The following is a 22,441-nucleotide window of genomic DNA, read 5'->3' on the forward strand; positions in this document are numbered from 1 at the left end:
TTTTGTTTTGACATTTAAAACAAAGCTCTCTTGTGCTGTGTGTTTGTGTGTGATGATTGTGTGATACTGTAACTGAAGTCAAATAATTTAACCATATGATACTAAAGAACCCAAAAGTAGCTCTGTTGGTTAGATAAGCTATTGTTTTATATGGTATTCTCATACACTCTCAAATTAAAAATTGTATTGCATTAATTGTATTGGTAAATTTGTATGAATTTGAGTGATACATGTATACACTACCTGACAAAAGTATTGTTGCCTATCCAAGTTTTAGCAACAGCAAATAATAACATGACTTTTAGTTGATCATTTGGTATCAGATGTGGCTTATATGAAAGTCAAAGGCCTCTAGATTACACTTATTTTACCTAAATAAAATATTATCATGCCTTGATTTTTATTCATTAATTTTCTTTTCGGCTTTGTTTATTATTGCCGTTGCCACAGCGGCCAACTTATCCAGCATATGTTTTACGCAGTGGATTCCCTTCCAGCTGCAACCCATGACTGGAAAACATTCATACACACCCATTTATACACATACACTACGAACAATTTAGCCTATCCAATTCACCTGTACCGCATGTGTTTGGACTTGTGGGGAGCACCCAGAGGAAACCCACGCAAACACGGGGAGAACATGCAAATTCCACACAGAAACGCCAACTGACCCATCCCAGGCTCGAACCACCGACCTTCTTGCTGTAGGCGAATGTGCTACCCACTGCGTAACCGTGTAAATAAAGTAAATAAAACACGATTCATCAGAAAAATCTACCCTCTGACACTTTTCCAAATGATCAACTAAAAATTAAGTTATTATTCGTTGATTTTACAACTGCGATCGACGACAAGACTTTTGTCAGGCAGTGTACACTCCACTGAGAGTTGGGCTTTCATACTGAGACAAAGATATACAAAATTTTGAAATGTTTGTCCTTTGCTTTCCAAAAAAGGTTTTCTTAATCCTTTTGAGTATATATATATATATATATATATATATATATATATATATATATATATATATATATATATATATATATATTATTAAATATTATTTTATTTTTTTTAAATACTTACCAACTTACAAACACTTACAAAGATTTGTTTACCAGCATTGGTTCACGGTAACAACTCAAAAGTCTATTCATTATTAAAAAATTTTATTAATTTGTTAACAATTTGTTAATTCCACTGTTGTTTTATGACAAAATAATAACATTAAATATTTAATATACAAACATACACATTTTTCAAAAAATACTTGCAAAGTAACACTGATATCTATAACTTTAAACTCTAAAATCCATAAACATATAATTAGAATTACAGTATTGTAATTCACTGGGCCTGCATCCTCAAATACAGAAAACAGGGAAAATATATATTATTAGATGCTCTTGTCAAACCTGGAATTTTATTATTATTATTATTATTATTGTTGTTGTTGTTGTTGTTGTTGTTGTTGTTGTTATTATTATTATTATTTATCTACACTCTTAAAGACTTCTGTTATTTTATTTTTTTTCCGACAACTGAAGTGCCAGAAAAAAGTAAAATAATAGCTGTTAAATTACAGAAATGTACCATAAAATGACAGTCGTTAAATTACAGAAATTTACCGTAAAATAACAGACATTAAATTACAGTAATTTACCAGTATCTTAAATTTAAGGATATTTTAGTAATTTAACCTGTTATTTTGTGGTAAATTTCTAAAATTTAATGTCTGTTATGTCTGTATTTTTTACAGTGTATATTAGAATAAAACATACTGTACTGCAAAAAAATCACTTTGAGTTTTCACTTGAGATGAAATACTCTTTTAGTGCACTTCAATGAAGATATTTTGTCCTGAAGGTCCTGAGAAGAATTAATGTTTTATGAAGCCCCCCTGTTTATTTTTCCCTAAATTTCTAAAACATAATAGTTTTAATAACTCATTTCTAATAACTTTATCTTTGCCATGATGACAGTAAATAATATTTGACTAACATTTTTCAAGACACTTCTACACAGCTTAAAGTGACATTTAAAGGCTTAACTAGGTTAGTTAGGCAAGTTAGGGTAATTAGGCAAGTCATTGTATAACAGTGGTTTGTTTTGTAGACTATCAAAAACAAATACATTTTAAAGAGGCTAATAATTTAATCTTAAAAAATTAAAAAACTGTTTTATTCTAGCCGAAATAAAACAAATAAGGCTTTCTTCAGAAGAAAGAAATATCAGACATACTGTTAACATTCCCTTGCTCTGTTGAATATCATTAAGAAATATATAAAAAATATTAAAAAGTCAAAGTGGGGGCTAACAATTCGGATTTCAACTGTATATAAATAAAATAAAATAAAAAACACAAAAAAATGTCCATACAAATGCACAAGATTTAAAGATGTCAAGATTGTCAAAAGAAACAAAAAGCAAAGCTGATTAAAAACTGCTAATGCTGTTTTGGTATTTGATATTATTTTTTAAATCTTGCACTAGGCTGAAGCCCCCAAAACACAGTTGCTATGAATAGCAAATAAATAGCAGCAGAGACTTCAGACTCCCCTTTAACAATGCAGCTGTTATGATGCAACATAATTGTAACATACAAAACTTTGATGACATTGCCTCCCTCCCACTACAAATACACAGATTGTGTAAACTAAGTACTGTCAAATTATTTTGACAAATGCTTTCACTTGCTTCTCAAGCATTTGGCCTAACACACAGAAAAAAACAGCATCATTTGCACAGTTAATGTAATGATACACAAAACTGCAGCGTACAACTCTTTTTCCACTTTTTAATCTAAAAGTAGCCTGTAATAAAAAAAAAAATACTATAATCCAGCCTGTTGTGATCATAGAATAAACAGTGCGGTCAGGAGGGCTCTTGCATCACCCTAAAAAATGCTCTTGTCTTCACAAAAGTAAGTAATTAGATTGAAATATAGATTTAATTTGTGGTCAGGTCTCATTGATTATAAAACTTCCACAAGGAAACAGATTAATTTCCAGAAAATGGTTTTAGCAAGTTTTTGAAAGGATGAATGAACAGCTATAGAGAAACATTTAAAGGAACACTACACTTTTTGATTTGAAAGTAGGTTTATTTTACAAGTCTCCTACAGTTAAACAGTTAAGTTTTATGATTTTTAAATCCATTTAGCTGACTTCCAGGTCTGGTGGGAGCACTTTTAGCTCAGCTTAGCATAAATTATTGAATCCGAATACACCATTAGCAAATCACTCAAGTGACCAGAGTTTCGATCATTTTAATCTAAAAAGCTTTACTCTTCTGTAGTTACATTGTGCACTAAGACTGGCGGAAATTAAAAAGGTGGGAGCAGATAATATACTCTCGTTCTGGTGTAATAATCAAGCAACTTTGCTGATGATATAATGCAACAGCTGAAAATCGGCTAACTTCCCTGTATAAACACAAGCAATAGGGTTCAAATTGATAAAGTTCAGGATCTGCACTAAAGTAAATTTGTTCTGAATCATCTTTCACAAATGTCTCCATGGCTGCAAGCACCACTCTCTGTGTAAGCAGGTGGTCACATTAACTATATTGACAGAAGTTAGATGATTTTTCAGGTGCTGTGTAATACCATTGTGCCTGCTACAGCCATAGAACAAAGCAATTTTTCATGGTCCGCTGGTCTTAGTACAAAATGTAAATACAGAGGAGTCGAGCTTCAAAAGGGAAAATTATTTACATTTTTTTTTTTCTTTTGATCGAGAAGCTAATGGTCTAATTAGATTGGGGGAAAATTAGGATATTTTGAAAAATGCGGGTTGCTGGGACCCATTGATTCGACCAGTGCATTTTTCTTTCTTTCCTGGAAGTTAGGTGCCAGCAACCATCATTGTTTGAAATATCTTCTTTTGTGTTATGCAGAAGAAAGAATATCCTAACGGTTAATGCAACACTGATTTGCATACACTCATAAAATTATTTTTGCTGCTTGTTCAAACTACTTAACTAAAATGAGTTAAAACAACACTATTCTTAAGTTTTTTTTTTTTTTTCGGACAACATGAAGGAATTCTGTGGAACCAAGCATTTTTACAGTGTAGCACAACCTACACTCAAAAAAAAAAATAAAATACTTTTGCTGCTTGTCCAAACTTAGATTTGTAAAATCAATTAAGTGAACTTAATCCTGCAAAGTGCTTTTACTGGTATTTAAATCATAATCTAGCTCCAACCTATCTCTCAGAGCTGTTGCACTTTTACATTCCCGTAAGATGTCTTCGATCAAGTGATCAAAATCTTCTTGTAGTTCCTCAGTCCAGACTGAAACAAAGAGGGGACAGAGCTTCATGTGACGGACCACTTTGCCCCTTGAGGTTAGAATGGCTCCATCACTATCTATTTTTAATTCACTCCTAAAAACATTTAGCTTGGCTTATCAATATTATTTTTATAGTCATTTCTACTGTTATTTTTTAAAATTTATTCTGTCATTTCTCTTGGCTTTTTTTTTATGCTTTTATAATCTGTCTTTTTGTTTTATGCACAACACTTTGGTCAGTCTTGTGACTGTTTAAAATTTGCTCTATAAATAAATGAACTGGAATTTAAACTTAATCGAATTGTGTTGGGATATCATCAAGGAATTGTGTGGAACCCTGTTGTTTCTTTACTGTGAGAAAAAGCTGAATCAGCAAAGACGGATTCCACAGTGTGTCATCTGTGTAACAGCTTATAGCGCATACAGTAAGTAACATGAATAAAAAAAAAGAAATGTGAAAGTAAAGAACTCAGATACTATTCACTTGGCTTTTGGAGTAGAGCTGAATCTTTATATGCTCTCCTCATAACACTTCCTTACACTCTGGGAGCCACCTCTGAGCACAGTCAGGATTGAACAGAATTATTTGACTACATTATTTCATGTTGAACATTCATGGGTTTGGAAATATGACTTGTCTGGATGGTTTCAAGATCATTAACAGAGTAACTTTCCAGTCCATCTTGTGAGATTTGATTATGTGAAATAAATGCAATCCTCTGATCAACACTGATTGCAAGATACAGTCAATTCCTTTGAGATTAAATAGAAAAGCCATATCATTTACACTGTGCATGTTAATACACGATGAAAGAATGACAAGATGAGTAAATTAACACAATTAAATCTTTATTGATATCCTCAGTGTATTACACTGCATATAACAAATTATTAATATTCATGCCAGTGTGGTAAAAATAAACACTTTTCCCCATCTCCCTCATAAATACTATCATAACAATATTTCTTTTACACTGATAAAAAGGCAGTCTCATTTACAGTGGAAAAGGAGCTTAATCAACTCAGTGGTCACTGCTTCCAAAAGGGCAAGAGGAGCCTGGGCAGCACTTCAGCTATGAGGACTGATGAGAGCAATGAAAATCTGCTGACAACTGAAAACATGCAAAGAGAAAGTGAAGACTGACCCTCTAGCCAGTGTGTGAACTGCAGATGCTTTATCTAACACCTCTTTTTTATCCTGGCTACTGCTTTCATTTTAAACATGAGGTAAATGTTTAGTCTTTATCTTTACAGTGCCTGTAAAATACATTCACTTCATGTTTTATTTATGTGTTTTAATTTGACAGCATTGAATCACACAGATTGTGGTTATTTAACTGTTTAGTGGTGGTTATTCATCACAAAAGGAAAAGTGTAATGTACTCATTATCATGTTGTTCTATAAGACTACTGTTGGAAAACAAATGAAGCTGTTTTTCTGTCAGTTTTGGGAGATTTTTGTCAGCCTGCTGATTCAAAATGAAATGTTAAATGGCTATATATCAACATATGAGATTATAGCTAATATATTTGAACATGTTTACATATCTGTAATTCCAATGAATGAAAAATATATGCAAACTACCATTTTTGTAATATTTTGAAATATATATCCGCTGTGTAAAACATATGCTGGAAAAGTTGGCAATTCATTCTGCTATGGCAACCCCTGATAAATAAAGAGACTAAGTTGAAGGAAAATGAATGAATGAATGACATCCAAATATGGACTTGTATGTCATATATGGAATGTGCATATATTGCCATATTTCATATTGCCATGTCTATGTGGGCCACAGACTTTGATGCTTTAAAATATTCATAAAGAGATCCAATTTGAATCCATTTGAATCAAAAAGTTTAATCCAAGTGAATTTTTAGGCTTGCCTAAACAGTTTTGGATTCAGATTTGAGTACAGAAGCTTAACTTCTATTAACTGGACTCCGTACTCTATTTACTTTGCATTAAAATGGTCAGGAACACCTGTGTAGTCATTAATATTAAATAATGTAGTCATTATTTCATACTTAAAGTATTTTTGAGTTAAACCCTCTTATTCATTTGGCATAAAATGTTTGATTTTTAACAATGTTTTGACGCATGACAATGTTTTAAAACAACTGACTTTCAACGGAGGGACAGAAATCTCTCATTTTCATTCATTCATTTTCTTGTCGGCTTAGTCCCTTTATTAATCCGGGGTTTCCATAGCGGAATGAACTGCCAACTTATCCAGCAAGTTTTTATGCAGAGGATGCCCTTCCAGCTGCAACCCATCTCTGGGAAACATCCACACACACCCACACACACTCATACACTACGGACAATTTAGCCTATCCAATTCACCTGTGGGGGAAATCGGAGTACCCGGAGAAAACCCACACGAAGGCAGGAGGAACATGCAAACTCCACACAGAAACGCCAACTGAGCCGAGGTTCGAACCAGCGACCCAGCGACCTTCTTGCTGTGAGTCGACATCACTACCTACTGCGCCACTGCCTCGCCATCTCTCATTTTGATTGAAAATAATTTAATTTGTGCTAGTAACATGGACAAAAGTCTTGTTAGTTTGAAATAACACATGATTCAATTATTCGAATTTAAGGTGAACTAACCCTTTCAGCTGGGTTTTTGACACTGATCTACAGGGAATAAGGCTTTAATTCAGCTTTAAATTCTCTGCAAATGTCATTATAACCAATGATATGCTTTCATACTTTCCTCAACGTGTTACTGGTGTAGTCACATTAGTTTATAGTCACATACTTGTTAAAGATATATTTAAAATGACTTGAGTGCAGCCTCTGATGATTATAAATATTCTCTCTGTAAAGTCCAAGTTTTGGTGAGTCAGAACTGCGGCAGAATTTAAACCAACACTCTAAGCAACTCTACAAAAAAAAAAAAAAAAAAAAGAATCGAAATGCACAAGCCAGAAGATGGATTCAAGACATTTTCCAAGTCAATGAATATGTCTTGGAGTTAAATCAGAAATTAAGAAATGGAAAAAGTTCAGTCACAGCGCTATGGGAGAGTGACAAAGAGAAACCACTGTTGGCATTTGCGTGAAGTTTTGCCAGTAGACATGTGGGGGACTTTGATGCCAGCTGAAAGGGGGTTCTGTTGTCTGATGAGACTAAAACTGAGCTTTCTAGACATCAAACCTGATGCCATGTTTAGTGTGAGCCATGATCACAAAGACACCAGTCACACTACAGGGATGCTTCTCTGCTGAAAAGAAAGGCCCTGGCAGGTGAGGGTAAATGAATTTGATAAAATACAAAAAAGGCGACGCAGTGGCGCAGTAGGTAGTGCTGTCGCCTCACAGCAAGAAGGTCCCTGGTTCGAGCCTTGGTTGGGTAGGTTGGCATTTCTGTGTGAAGTTTGTATGTTTGCGTGGGTTTCCTCAGGGTGCTCCAGTTTCCCCCACAAGTCCAAAGACACAGGTACAGGTGACTTAGATAGAAGGAATGAATGAAAATTCAGTAAAGTTCTGGGGGAGATTTTAAGACAAGCGTGACTTTAAGGAGTCTTTGCTTCACAAAAAAAATGGTGACCTCAAAGATAAAGCTCCAATCTTGAATGTCAATTTATGTAAAAACTTGATAAAGGCTCATCTGCTTAAGATATTTATGCAACCTCACAACCTCACATTAAGTAAGGGATAATGTACATCTAAGCAGTTGTTCTCACCGATTATTGCAGATATCTTTCTGGAATACTTGATTATTATTGGTCACTGACAAAAGTCTTGTCGTCGATCCCAAATGTAGGAGCAACAAATAATAACTTCACTTCAAGTTGATCATTTGGTAAAGTGACAGAAGGTAGATTTTTCAGAATCCTCTGCTGCATCCTAATCATCACAAATACTGCAGAAGACCTACAGTATTGGAACCTGCATGGATACATGATTCTCACAGAAATCAGTCAAGTTTAGTAAAGGAAAAGTCATGGTTTGGGGTTTACATTCAGTATGGGAGGCGTGCAAGAGATCTGCAGAGTGGATGGGAGCATACACTGCCCAAGGTATCAAGATATTTGTGCTGCCCATTACATTACAAACTACAGGAGAGGGCAAATCCTTCAGCAGGATAACGCTCCTTCTCAGACTTCAGCCTCCACATCATAATGCCTGAAAGCAAAGAAGGTCAAGGTGCTCCATGATTGGCCAGCCCAGTCACATGACTTGACTATTATTAAGCATGTCTGGGGTAAGATGGAGGAGGCATTAAAGATGAGTCCAAAGAATCTTGATAAACTCTGATAGTCCTGCAAGAAAGCTTTCTTTGCCATTTCAGATTACTTTTTTAATCAATTATTTTTCCACTGCACCATGACTTTATATAATATCCTGTACATTACTTCTGTTAAAGGACAAGACTTTTGTCTAAGCAAGTCAAGTTATTATTTGTTGTTCCTAAAACTTGGATAGGCGACAAGATTTTTGTCAGGTAGTGCATGTTATTCCCAGATAACAACCCTGAAGCAAACAACAAAAGATAATCTGGAAACGTCTTTGTAGACCAGTAGATCAAATTTGTAGATCAGTGTATGCTCCATTCAGCCATTTTCGTTTCCATTATCTTTACTTTTAATAAAAGAATTAATGAACTATTATGCCTCAGAACAATGTCTTGCGTCAGTTTTAGTAGCTATGTAAAAAAGCAGGATAAAGTACATCCAGCCGGTTATTGTCAAAAGATAAAGCTCTTCAGTCTTATACAACATTACTCAGCTTCATATCTTCAGGCTTTTTCCTGCAATAACAACTGGCTGGATGTGCTTTATCCCTTACAAACCTTGCAATGTCACAAATGACCAATCAGAATTGTGTATTTTACAGAATAATGAGCATTTACACACACACACGCACGCACGCACACACACACACACACACACACACACACACACACACACACACACACACACACACACACACACACACACACACACACACACACACACACACACACAATTTTAAGAAATCTGACAAAAAAGCCAAAACATGTCATATGAGGGTAATTGTTGTAAAACAATATAACAAGAAAACATTTTCGCATTAGTGCTGATTACAAAAGTATTTCTCTTTCATTTTCCCCACCTGAAATACCTCATAGGTTTGATTTATCAGTTATTGTCAAAAATCTATTTGTCTTTAGAGAAAAATGATCTGACTGTCATGGCATGAATCATTTTAAAGGCACTGTAGCTAATAATTTGGGATAATATACAGTAATTATGTGATATTAGACTGTTATAGGTAAAACTTGGTCATTCATTTGCTCTTTTTTATTTATACAGTCTGTGGGCTTGATACATACTGAATATATTGAGTTATTGTTTATAATTCTACAGATTGTGGTGCATGGCCAGCATAAATTGGTAGTCATTTAAAACCTCCTGTATTGGCACAAAATGTCTTCATCATGTACTTTATGACGTGTTTTTATGATTAGTGCCCAGGTCTCTGCCCATTTTGTACATGTGCATGAAAAGTTGCAGCAAATCACTGCTTTGGCAGGCAATAATCATTCTCATTGGCATTAGGTTTTTTTTATACAGTTCAAAAATGCAGCATGCAGTCAGATGCCAGAGTCCAAAAACTCACTGGGCCTTTAGTGCTCACTGTCGGCTCCAGCGGGTGTAAGGATCGGGCACATCATCCAAAACCCTCCCCACTCCCAAAAATTTCCAATACCCACAAAGCTTTTCAGAAACTGTGTGTAATCCTCAGAACTGACACCCCGGGGTTCACACAGCGAGTCAGAGCCATTATTATGGAGACTCACGTCGTCTGCAACACTATTACAGCTTTTAGCATCTATTATATCAATCTCTTCAATTTCATAGAGACTCACAGAATAATCCCTTCACTGTCTGTGCTCCTCTCTGCTGGGCTGAATGACAGGAAAAATAACTCAAACAGAATAAAGGAGCACTGGATGCTGGAACCTCAAGGCATGAAACCGGTATATTAAAAAGTGTTTTATTTTTTATGAAGCTTAATGCATGAGTTCGTATTAGAGGATGTTATTGTTGATATTAAACATTTTTATGTTGATAGTTCCCAAAAAAAGAAAAAAATTCTGTTATTCTGACTTGTAATTATACTCTTCTAGAGTTTCTTTTGTGGAATGCAAGACGTGAAGTGTTAAAGACTCTTTAAAGCAGGTCACACACCAGAAGCGCTACCCCACAGTGCCATGAATTTTAGAATTCTAGACATAGGTTTCTATGCGTCCAGCCACGACTCAGGACACTGTTCATATTTCTGCCGCACCACTGAGAGCCATGTGAATACTTTCATTTTAAATATCATGTGAATGTACGCGTCTGGTGTGCGATTCTTCCAACTGTCATGTGCGCGTTGTGTTGCGGCGCCGAGCAGCGAATCCGGTGTGTGACCTGCTTAAGGGTGCTTTCACACTAGCCCTTTTGGTCCGCATCTGGGTTCGTTTGACATCAGAGTAGGGTACGTTTAGTTAGAGTGAAAGTGTCTTCAAGAACTCATGTGCGCACCTAAGAACTGTACCCAACTCCACCTGAAAGAGGTTGTCTGGGGTACGGTTCATGCAAACTCTGGTCTAGTTCACTTATGGTGTGAATGCAATCGTACCAAATTTTAGAAGTGAACCACCAAATGTACAACAAACTATCATTTGAGCCAGGGCAAGCACAGGAATAATGTCTGCTTGCCTCCTCCAAAAACAGCTTCTGCAGACATAGCGTGATGTTCTTAACGTTTAGAATAATTTTTCAGTGAGTCGGTTTCTGTATGTCCAAAATTAAAAAGATTTAGTTAAAGTAGAATGACTGCGATGTGCGGACATATTTACGTTTTGATGCTTTGCTTTCGTTTCCATCACCCAGCAACAGCCGTGCACACAACAGCAGCGTGATGATGCAAGCGTACTGGGGTTCAGAAGGAAAAAAGACGGTGTGAAAACAAACCAACCAAGAAGGTGACAGGGAGGGGACAATCGAACTAGGGTATGGTCGAGGCAACTAAACTAAGTGTGAAAGCAACCTAAGACTTAAAGATATCTTTAAGACTTGTCATCTTATATTGAAGACTTTAGTTTAATTTGAAGAAAGAAAGAAAGAAAGAAAGAAAGAAAGAAAGAAAGAAAGAAAGAAAGAAAGAAAGAAAGGACAGATGGACAAAAGGAAAGGAAAGGAAGGAAGAAAGAAAGAAAGAAAGAAAGAAAGAAAGAAAGAAAGAAAGAAAGAAAGAAAGAAAGAAAGAAAGAAAGAAAGAAAGAAAGAAAGAAAGAAAGAAAGAAAGGACGGATGGACAGGAAGGAAGGAAAGGAAGGAAGGAAGGAAGGAAAGGAAGGAAGGAAGAAAGAAAGAAAGAAAGAAAGAAAGAAAGAAAGAAAGAAAGAAAGAAAGAAAGAAAGAAAGAAAGAAAGAAAGAAAGAAAGAAAGAAATAAATTTACTTTTCACTTTTTTCAATCTTCAATGTTTAATATTTATTCCCACTAAATATGCAAATTGAAGATAACCATCAATTGCTGGTAACCAAGAAAAAAAAAAAGTAAAACTAATGGGTCCAAAAATGTTTTGGATGCCCAAATACTTTGGCTACTTTTTGGAAGATCTAAAGAAGTTTTGGATTAACCTGAGAAGGAGTAAATCTTTACAATTACTAATTTTGAGTGTACAATCAATTTAAATTATTTATTAAAAACTGCTTTTAGTCTAGCAGAAATAAAACAACTAAGATATAAGAAAAATATTATCATACTATGAAAATGTCCTTGCTCTGTAAAACATAATTTGGGAAATATTTAAAATAACAATAAAAAGAAATTCAGGGGGCTGATAAATCTGACTTCAACTGTATATTTACCATATTTATGATACTGATTGATCAGATTAAAGTAAAATACAGAATACATAATTATATTTAAAAAATTGTATTATCTTTTTTTATAAAGCACACTGTCAATATATATTCAGTTTTTTTTTTTAAATATGTCAAGTAAGTTATATTTTTCTCAATGAATTTTGAACATTTTGCATTCTTGTCATTTACAAACCAGAATAACTCAGTAAAGCTTTTATCGCCATGCACTGGTGACAGGTAATAATGAGATCAGGAAATTGCTTAAAGGATGTAATCTGTAATGTCATTACAAAAGTACTAATGTCTTTGGTCCCAGTGAACATCATAAACTCTAAAATTATGATTAAACAAAAAAGATTAGTTTGAACTAATATTATTATCTGAGCACTTACAGTGATGAGCATGTGTTTATCAAGGAGAGAACCAAATTAGGGAATAAGTGGAGGGATATGCGATAAGGCTATTGCTGGAATACTGTTGCTTGTTTGTGGATCTTTCAACAGGAATAATTTCTTGTTACAGTATCTATAGGCAGTAACAGTAAAAGGAATACAACCATACACCTGTTGTTGTTGTATTTATCTTCATGGACTCCATTCACTTGTGTTTGGTGTGAGCATCACTTATATTGACTAATAATATTACAATAGAACTAGTGGGAAATAAGAGGTGAAGGGGCATTAGTCATTACACTGTAAACCATCTAAAGCACCCGCGAGTATGCTGATATGCAGTGAGTCACCAACTGTGAACTTAATAAGATACTATTTGGAAAATTCCCCACAGCACTTTCAAATGACCAACTCAGTGGTACTTCCAAAACCACACTGCTTAGTAAACAGTTTGGTGTGTTTTTAGGTTAGGGATCAAAAGTTAAATATTTCAAAATACCCATCTGAACTTAAATGAATTGTGGGTGATACATATTGATATCTCTTTGGAAACAATACTAAGAATCCATGACTGTTCGTATGTAACACGCTATGTTGATGTCATGCAAAGAATTCAGGGCATGCTTGTATAATTTCCAAATGACTTAAAGGTGTTCATGCTTTCGCAAAATGCAGCCCCCCCCCCCCCTTTGTGACTTGCACTTTGTATGTTTGCATAATTGATAAGGGGAAAACAATTAGTCCCTAGTCCTACCATGCCAGAGCTAAATCCATCCAGCATGCAGATATATCTGTCTAAAACATGAAAAACAGCCCCCACCTAAAAATGGGTAAATCATTTCTGTCTTATCTATCATTACGTTCCACAAAATAAATACAAAAAGGCGATAATGATAATGGAATTTGAAACAGTGTCTGTGATGAGATGGGTTTCTCATATCAAAAAATGAGTTATTGGATTATCTCCTTAATCAAATTCAAGAATCATTTAGGCAAACAATCTTGCAAACTTCCAATTATGCTTATAAAAGAGAACTGCATACTGGAGGGGGAAGAAATATCGAGCAAAAAAAAAAAAAGGACAGTTCAGCCAAATATGAATGTTCTGCTATCATTCACTTGCCCTCATGTCAGTTCAAACCTGTATGGCTTTCTTCTTTCAATTACAAAGTCTTGAAACTTGTACAGACAATCAAAATCTGTAGGATCTAATGCTCATTTCGACACCTTGCCTTTCATGAAATGGTCAAAAGTTTGGAAAGACTTGTGGGTAGGTATGTTTGGGTGAACTATCCTTTCAATTGGTCATTTAAGGTGGAGGTATAAACCAAGCCTGATTCTGCCTTACAGCAACCCAAGATCCCACATCTGGGGCATCAAGCCGTCACTCAAAGAGAAAATGCCCTGAAATATCACCTGGTTAAAAGATCCCATGTGCAAGGTCAGAATAAAATCATCTCCGCATGCAGCCGACTCCGTACGTGTACAAGCAAACCACTATCCGTACAGAAGATTTCATTGGCAGGCCAGATTCCAGCTGGACATGCAAGGATATATTTACAACAGCAAAGATCCTTCCTCTGATCACCAGTATTCACCTTTCCTTCCTGAGTGAGAGGAAGGGCAAGTGATAAATAAAAACAGCATATCAATATCTAAATATATTTCTCCTAATTCAAAGCGGCCCATCATCGCCCTCCGTCTCTGGAGTGACGGGCTGAGAAACAGCAAATATGTCCTGGCACTCAAGTGTGGTTTTTGGCGAGGAGGTCTGGGAAGGTGGAGAAGGTTTCCTTTTTTCGGAGAGAAGTCTTAAAATCTCCCCTACCTGGTCCTCCAGAGCCGCTAGTCGGCTGTTTAATGTCTGGATGTCACCTTTCAGTTCCTGCTTTGCCTCGTACAAGCTGTTCTGAAGCACAGCCTGGTCTGGAACAGGCTGAAAGTGAATCCCCCGAAGAGTCACGTCTACCACTCCTGGACTAGGCTGATCAAAAGGGCTCCTTTCCATTGAGCACCTATCATAAGGGCTACGCGAATCCCCTACTCGGTCAATACGCAAGTCACTCTTTGTGATTCCACTGTCACAAGAATCAGTCTTGTGTAGGGCACTATTCTCATCAGTCTCCTCGCTACTGTTACTGTTTCCACTGGGACCCTCTTTCTGGGACCCACCACCCTCTGCTTCCTGGCCCTTCCTGTCCTCTGAGATTGCATTCAGGGGCTGAGATACATCCCCCCACTCCTCTTCCTTCTGCTGTGGCTGTTTCTCTAATTCCAGTGGAAGCATTGGAGATGATCCGGATGCAATGTTATGGAAACGCATCCAGCCTCGTCCCTTTCCTGCTCTGGGTTTCACAGGACTTGTTACCTTTAGACAATTCGAGTCCTCTGCACCAAAGTTGGGCTTGAGCTCCATAGCCTCATGACCTTCACTCATGTTCGTTTCCTCAGTCTGAGCGTAGGCTAGGGCACTCTGTATTGGGGTTATTTGTGAGACAGTCACGACACAAGAACCACCATTACCATTTCCCGAGCCAGGGGCCCCATTTTGCATAGGGGCCACGTGTTGGTGTTGAAGGGAATGATGTCCCTGGTACTGGGGCTGATATTGCTGCTGATGAAGCTGGTGGGACAGCGGATGGAGGTGGTGTTCTACCTGAAACTGGTTCCTCTCCAGGTCATACTGGGATGGACCTTGTGTGCGCATCTCCTTTTGCTGTTTGAATTTTTGGAAGAGCTTGCGGACAGGATGGTCCACAGGGATAGACAATGTCACCTCATTCTTTTGGTGTCTCCTCTCTTCTTCCTCCTTCTTTACATCTGCAATCTTGCGGAAAACAATCTGTGAAGACATAAAGATGTATAAGAAATCTGGGTAGCACTTTAGTTTGTCACAATTAACTAAAGGCTTATTACTTGCATATTATAAAGATATTAACTGTTTTAGTACTTATAAAGTATGATCTTATTCTACATACCTGATCCTACCTAATACCTAAACCAAACTACAACCTTAATACATTTTAATAAGCAGCTAATTAGGAGCTTATTGAGCTACAGTAATAGCCTTACTGTGCATTCACACCAAAAGGCGACAAGAGCATCAAAAAAGCCAGAAGTCATTCGTTTTCAATGGGAGCCGGTGTTGATAAGCAGCGGGGAGCGGCAAGGCATGTGTTCGTCAACGTGAGTGGTAAGTCTCACGTTAACTATAATGACAGGACTAAACAGTATTGCTGCTTTTATATTTCAGACATGGACCCATATTGAATACGTAGAGCAAAGCCACACTACATGCAACAACTTGATCTTCCATAGTTAAATTAATTTGATCTTAAAATCAACAACATTTTCATGCTATAAAGTATGTTTTTATGCAGGAATGTAACTAATTTGCTGCAAAGTTGGGATAAATCTAGCTAATTCAGACAACGTTGTCCCCAAGGCAGCCTGAGCGAACAATGACACCCTCATCACCTTTGTTGTGAACGCACAGTTAATTAATGGTTTATCAATAGCGTGAATTGTACATTGTATCAAAGTGGTACCGAAATCTGTATGTCTGCCAGGAGTGAATAAAATACAGATTTGACACAAGCATGACAGACACTAGGCATGAAGAATTTTCATGGTGCTTAAATCATCCACTTGCTGAAGGCATCTGAGCCAGAATGTATTTGTCATGGCTAATGTTGCTGAGAGAAATTCATCAACATGTGACCTTTACATCCAAAGCAGAGGGGAATAGGTCACCATATATAACTCCTGATAATACTTTAGATCTTACAGCTATGGTGCTTAATTTCTACTTCCAAGTAAAGTGACATTTTAAAAATTGGTAAATATTGTACCTTTCTGGGTGTAAGATCTTGTCACAGTACTCTTTTGTAAGGGACATCTGTGTAGCTTATTTGCCAATAAAAGGTTTGTATTTATTTATAATGTATCTATCTATTTATTGATCATTTTTACACAGGAAAAGATTTAAAGATAAGCGGGCCTAAACCAGCACAAAGCAGGTTCGCTCAGGAAAGCTTGAAACATAGATTTGCATGTTTTTTGAAGTGAAAAACAGCGCTTGAGACTTGTAGCGGCAAATTCGAGCCGTTGCAGTAACATATATGTGTACGTGCTTAGACAAAAATAAATCAAACGTTTACACGCGCTCAGCTCTCTTTGCCCGGATGCACATTCTAATTTACAGATGTGCAAGTTTTGTCTGTGACTTCACATTTTTGGATGCAGGTGTGTGAATGTGTTTTGCACCATATTCACTGCAACAACAGTAGCATCGAACATGAGCGGATGACTTTCTGTATTTGTGATTCGTCCGATGGGATTTGTGCATCTGCACTGAAGGATTTGAAAAGGTGTAAATGTTGCGTTGTGTTTGTTGGGGACAAAAATACCAACACACAAATTTGCTCTGTAAGTACAAATGTATTGATACACATTTGCAAATTTGCTCTGCGAGTACAAATTGAATGATACACATTTATTGCTATTCTTTACAACTACAAATAAAACTTTTACAGCTGCTTGGGAATTTTGCACCCAAAATACCTTTATAGACAGGCTACTATCTCAGTGTCTACAACAATAGTTGACCATCAGATGACGAGCATAGGATTTATTTTAAATAAAAGTCTCAGTCTTGGTATTGTTTTTAGATGTTGTAGGATCTCAATCCAGGCTTTTGTGAATACATAAAAGAAAGATCACTGTCCATAAAATCTGGTAACGGCGTTAATTTGTTGCAAATCTAGTGGAACGATCCGTCCTTGTATTAAGTTTTGGTATAAGCACAAAGGGCTGCTAGGGTAGCACGATTTAAAACTTGATCCAGTTTAATTCATGTGTTCATAGTGTTATTTTGAAATAATCAGGCATTAGAGAGTGTCCAACCAGAAAGTCTATTGTGGGTCTTATAGGCCCTATTGTACAGTCTAGCTATTGGCTCCAAGATATCATTTGTTGTGATTGACCAAACAGGCAAACTGTATGACAAGGTGGACAAAATGAAGGCATGAAGATAAGTTTCAGAAACAGGAAAAGGCTAATTTGTCCTAATTTTCCCATAAACAATCAAAAAAAAAAAAAAACAGCTTTTGTTTCAGCTTTTTATAGACATTTTGAACATGTCACAATAAGTAAAGTGATAATCAAGACTGATTCCCAAATATTGATATGTGGATACAATAGAAAGTTTTTGATTTGAGAAAGTGATGGGAATGTATATGGATAACTTTTGCCTACAGTAGGTGAGTAAAAGTAAATACATATTAAAGGTACATGTTGCTTACATTTTATTTAAAACATGCCGTTATTATTATTTTTTTTTGTTGACAAAACCAAATACAAAAGTAGCCCTATTCGAATGGTAATAGTTTCTCAGGGGGAAGTAAGAGATTCCCACCATTTACAAGGGAAAGTTGATAGTTTTGAATCCTGAATGTCTTTTTTTTTCTGTAATGATTAGCATGAAATTAACTGTTTTTTTACATAACAGAGGTTGTGTGATAAATTAATTGCTTTCTAAACCCACATCACTGAGTTTCTAATGGACATCAATCCAAAAATCATTTTGTAAATCATGTTTTGGCCACTGAACACACCATATGGTTGCACTTCATAGTAATCTGCATCAGAAAAATGATGAAACTAGAATGGACACTTACACAAAGTGCTAGAAATGTAATGTCCGTATGTGGCATGATGCTGCCTTTTTGTTGTGGTCTAATGCAATTGGTTGTTTTCAGGACAATCACACCAGCACTGATGTTGATGCCCTGTGTGAATTTAGCATGTGTTTGATCAGGGTTAGTGCTGGAAACTGGATTGTATTTGATTCCACATATAAATACTATAGCTTCTGATTGAGGATGTGAATAATCATGTAAAACATTTAATTCTAGGTCGGTACAATTTAAAAAAATAATGATGTCCTACTCGAAATGTTTTTTGTCTGAAATATTGTTTTTAATCATTGATTAGCTGGACAATTATGGAATATTTTCCTTCACAAACATCCCCACTGAGAAACAACTGCCATCCAAATAGTTCTAATTAAAAATTCATTCATTCATTCATTCATTTTCTCTTCGGCTTAGTCCCTTTATTAATCTGGGGTCACCACAGTGGAATGAATCGCCAACTTATCCAGCATATGTTTTATGATGCCCTTCCAGCTGCAACCCATCAGTGGAAAACACCCATACACTCTAATTCACACACGTACCGCATGTCTTTGGAGTTGTGGGGGAAAGCAGAGCCCCTGGAGGAAACCCACGTGAAAGTGGGGAGAACATGCAAACTCCACACAGAAATGCCAACTGACCAGGCCGAGGCTTGAAACGGCAACCTTCTTGCTATGAGGTGACAGCACTACCTACTGCACCACCACGTCGCCCTAATTAAAAATTATTCACCCCAATTTTCCGTAAGCTGTAATGAGTCTGACATAATCAAACATAAAATAATATAAAATGATTTAAAAAAAAACCTTTATGCTATTGAATAAACCAGTATATCACTATTATATCACTGTATAAACTATAGTAAAGCTAGGTTCCTGTGTCAGGAAGAGCACTTAATGATTTACAAAGCGGTACAAAAGACTTACTGTAGTATTTGCTTTCATGCTTGCAGTCAACTATGTGGTCAAGTGCCACTGGTGTGGTTCTCGGGGCATGACAGTATTGAGTAAGGCACTACAGTACACAAATGAAGCTGACAACACTGGAGCAGTGCCAGGTGGGTCAGCCTTCAGGAACTGCAGCCGACAATAGTGTCGAAAGTTCCAGCAATAAACCACCATTACCTACAGCCTAACACAGATCTGTACAGTATTTCAGAGTTTTCACCCAACAGCACCTTAGAGAAATACACTGCCTGCCTCTCTTCCTTCCCTCCCCATCGGATCTCTTTCGGCTATGTGTAGACACATGGCAGTAGCTTTGATCGCATACGTTTTAATTAGAGAGTGTTAATTAGCCACCGAAGCCGTCTAACCGAGCACCCAAGGGAGGCCGGTATGACCCCACCTGACACGTGACTTATTAGTTTTAATTGAATTTCATCACACTTTCAGAGACCATCCTAAAATAACACATTTTGTTTTTGTAGATATCATGCGACCTTGGTATCATTTATACATGACAGTAAAACATGTCATGAACTCGTAGTAAATAACTGCATTCTTTATCATCACTATCACTGTCGTGTGAGATAATATAACAGTGACCGTGCTGACTTAAAAAAAGAGAAGTCCTCCAGGCAAACATTGGTCTGTGGTGTTAAAAATAGACCCGAGCGTGTCACGTGCCCTTTAGTTATCCCTGTGCAGTCTTTCGGCACCCTGAAGTGCTGCGTCGCATGTCACTTCTCATCTCCCAGGAGGACCCTGGTAAATAATGAATCCAGCCCCCTTCTGCCTCTTCATATTATTTAAATGTCGCTTAGTGCGAGCAGAACAAGATGGGAGTGATGGAGTCGACTAGAAAGAAAAAAGTAAGCTTAGGAACACTATGTAGCAAAGTACAAAGTAAGCGATTGGGAGCAGAGTGAGAAAAGAAACAGAGATGTGTGCTATGATGGACGCTAATTGTGTTTGGGGAAGTGACTGGAAATGGTTCTAAAAATGTGTGTAGAAAATGTAATCACATAAATAATCACATAACTGTTAATAGCCATCGTGGAATTTAATTTGCATTCTGAATTGAACCAGTGTTTGCTTACAGTAGCTACTTCGCAGAGGAGCACAAATTAGTGATGCACTGAGAGCAAAAGTCTGGCAAAATACACTGTTAAAAATGAACAATATTTTAATAATAAGCTAACCTTTTTTTGACTGAGACCTCATTTTCGCCTGGAAATTATTGTAAGCCAACCCCCCCCCCATATTTAATGATTGTATCACTAATTTAAATTTGCTATAAGGATGACAAAAATGCTGTTTCAAACAAACGGTATGCTTATTACTACATCTAGATTTGTTTATGCACAAATAATAGTCTATTGTAAAATATGAAAGCAAAACATCAGTCGGCCATTTGGAACTAAAAAAAAATGCAAGCCTTTGGTCTTTAAATTGGCCATATTTGCAATTTAATAACGAAAATATAGGTATTTACACTGGTGTAGAAGGGAAAAAAATATGGGTTATTACAATGTAATACTTGCATGTTATATGTCGTGCTCTATCAATTAGTGTGAGGATTGCTGTAAGACGAATCAGTGAGACTCACTTGTCTGTAGTGTATGTGTGTGAATGAGTTTTTTTTTGGAGGACGAATTACAAATTTGTCCAATTTTGGTCAGTTAGGGCAGTGGTCCTTAACCTTTTTATCAACATAAACCAGTCAACGTATGATAATTTTACCGCACTTGGGGTTGGGGTGGGGGGGGGGGGGGATTGTAGGTTGCTAGGCGACCAACAACCATTTTCTCAGGGGATAACCAACTGACAAAACATTGCTGTCACTCTGATACAAGTTTTTTATACTATATATATATATATATATATATATATATATATATATATATATATATATATATATATATATATATATATATATGTGGAGAAAATTACAAATCACTACAGTTTTTGGGTGTTCTCTGTTTGTCAATAAATCACACAGTATAACCATTTTGGATTGTCTGTGTTTTGCCTCACAGAAAAGGTCACTAGTGATAAACCCTTTCTACAAGCTTATTAACTTATTAGAACCAATTTACCTATACTACATGTTTTTGGAAACTGGAGCACCCGGAGGAAACCGCACGCGAACACGGGGTCCCATAATTCAATTATTGTACGGCGTAAATTAATAGTTTCCCCTTTATTAGTTTAAAAACAGGCATCTTTTACACTGTACTTAATCATTTTTGATGTTATGAAAAACAAACCATAAACAAAGTCTGTATTAAAAGTCAATTTTGACTAAATAAAAACAAACTGCTACAAAAATAATAATACAAATAGGCTGCTAATGAATCACTACATTAGAGTATACACTTTGAAAAAAATACATAATAATTAAAATGGTTATATTTAAAAATTAAATCTTTATAAAGTTTAAAGTTTAACTTAGTATGTTAGATGATAGTAATCTAAAAAATGGAACATGAGTATATCAGCTGATTAAAGTAAAAATAAAGTCGTCCGCACATCTGAGCCAACAAAACAACCCACATCCTTCTAAAGATGAAAGGTAGAACTGTTTATCATTTCTAAACAGTAATTATCTCATTTTACTGCAATAACAGACTGTATATGAATGTGAGAATACAATGGAAGGGGTCTGGATATTATATGTATGTAATGCAATGTGTAATAAGAAATAAAAAAGAGCCATAAATTACACTATGAGGAGTGCCAATTATAGTAGAATATAAAGAATTTACTCTTTGGCTTCTGCTATGAACACTGTTTAATTATTCCCTTTGTGCAGCCTCTTTTTGAATAATGACAATTATCACAACGCTCAAGTTATCTGCTGAATAAAAGCAGAGACAGAAAGAAGAAAAAAAAACATGTCAACAGCCTGCATCTCTGCTGCAGAGGAAAACTGATTAGGGATTTATAATGATCTCTTAGCTTCCACTGGGGATTTTAATGAAGAATCCAATATTTCATTTACACTCTCTGGAGCCGCTGTTATTATTCTAACATTCTTCACCTGTGTGAAGTGACTTTTTTTCTCTCTTCCAACAAAGATGGATTGTATAATTGGAATAATTGCATGGGCATGCTGGGTCACTCTTGTTTTATTTAACACAGCCGTGAGTTCACTCCTGGACAGAAACTCAAACTAATGAGCTATAGTATTAGAGCAGAGTGGCTGCATGTCTGAACACCAAAATCTGCCCGGCCCGCAATTTAACACAACTGTCACAGCGGCA

General features: G+C 36.3%; 1 protein-coding gene across 3 annotated transcripts in view; it reads right to left on the reverse strand.

The window, feature by feature from the left end:
* Nucleotides 1-5,121: 5,121 nt before the first annotated feature.
* The window catches only part of kcnh5a (potassium voltage-gated channel, subfamily H (eag-related), member 5a), a 227,759-nt gene continuing 210,439 nt past the window's right edge, over nucleotides 5,122-22,441 (reverse strand). Inside the window, exons 12-13 of one of the 3 annotated variants that reach the window (XR_015517664.1) lie at nucleotides 13,955-15,380; nucleotides 5,122-5,403 (exon numbers count right to left, since the gene is read on the reverse strand). Coding sequence is in view for 2 of the 3 variants with exons in the window: in XM_087296997.1 (XP_087153123.1) it covers nucleotides 14,214-15,380 (1,167 nt within the window). In the remaining variant the exon portion in view is untranslated. 3 annotated transcript variants of the gene reach the window in all.

Source organism: Danio rerio, chromosome 20 (genome assembly GCF_052040795.2).
Source record: "Danio rerio strain M-AB ecotype USA chromosome 20, GRCz13ab, whole genome shotgun sequence".
Taxonomy (NCBI): domain Eukaryota; kingdom Metazoa; phylum Chordata; class Actinopteri; order Cypriniformes; family Danionidae; genus Danio; species Danio rerio.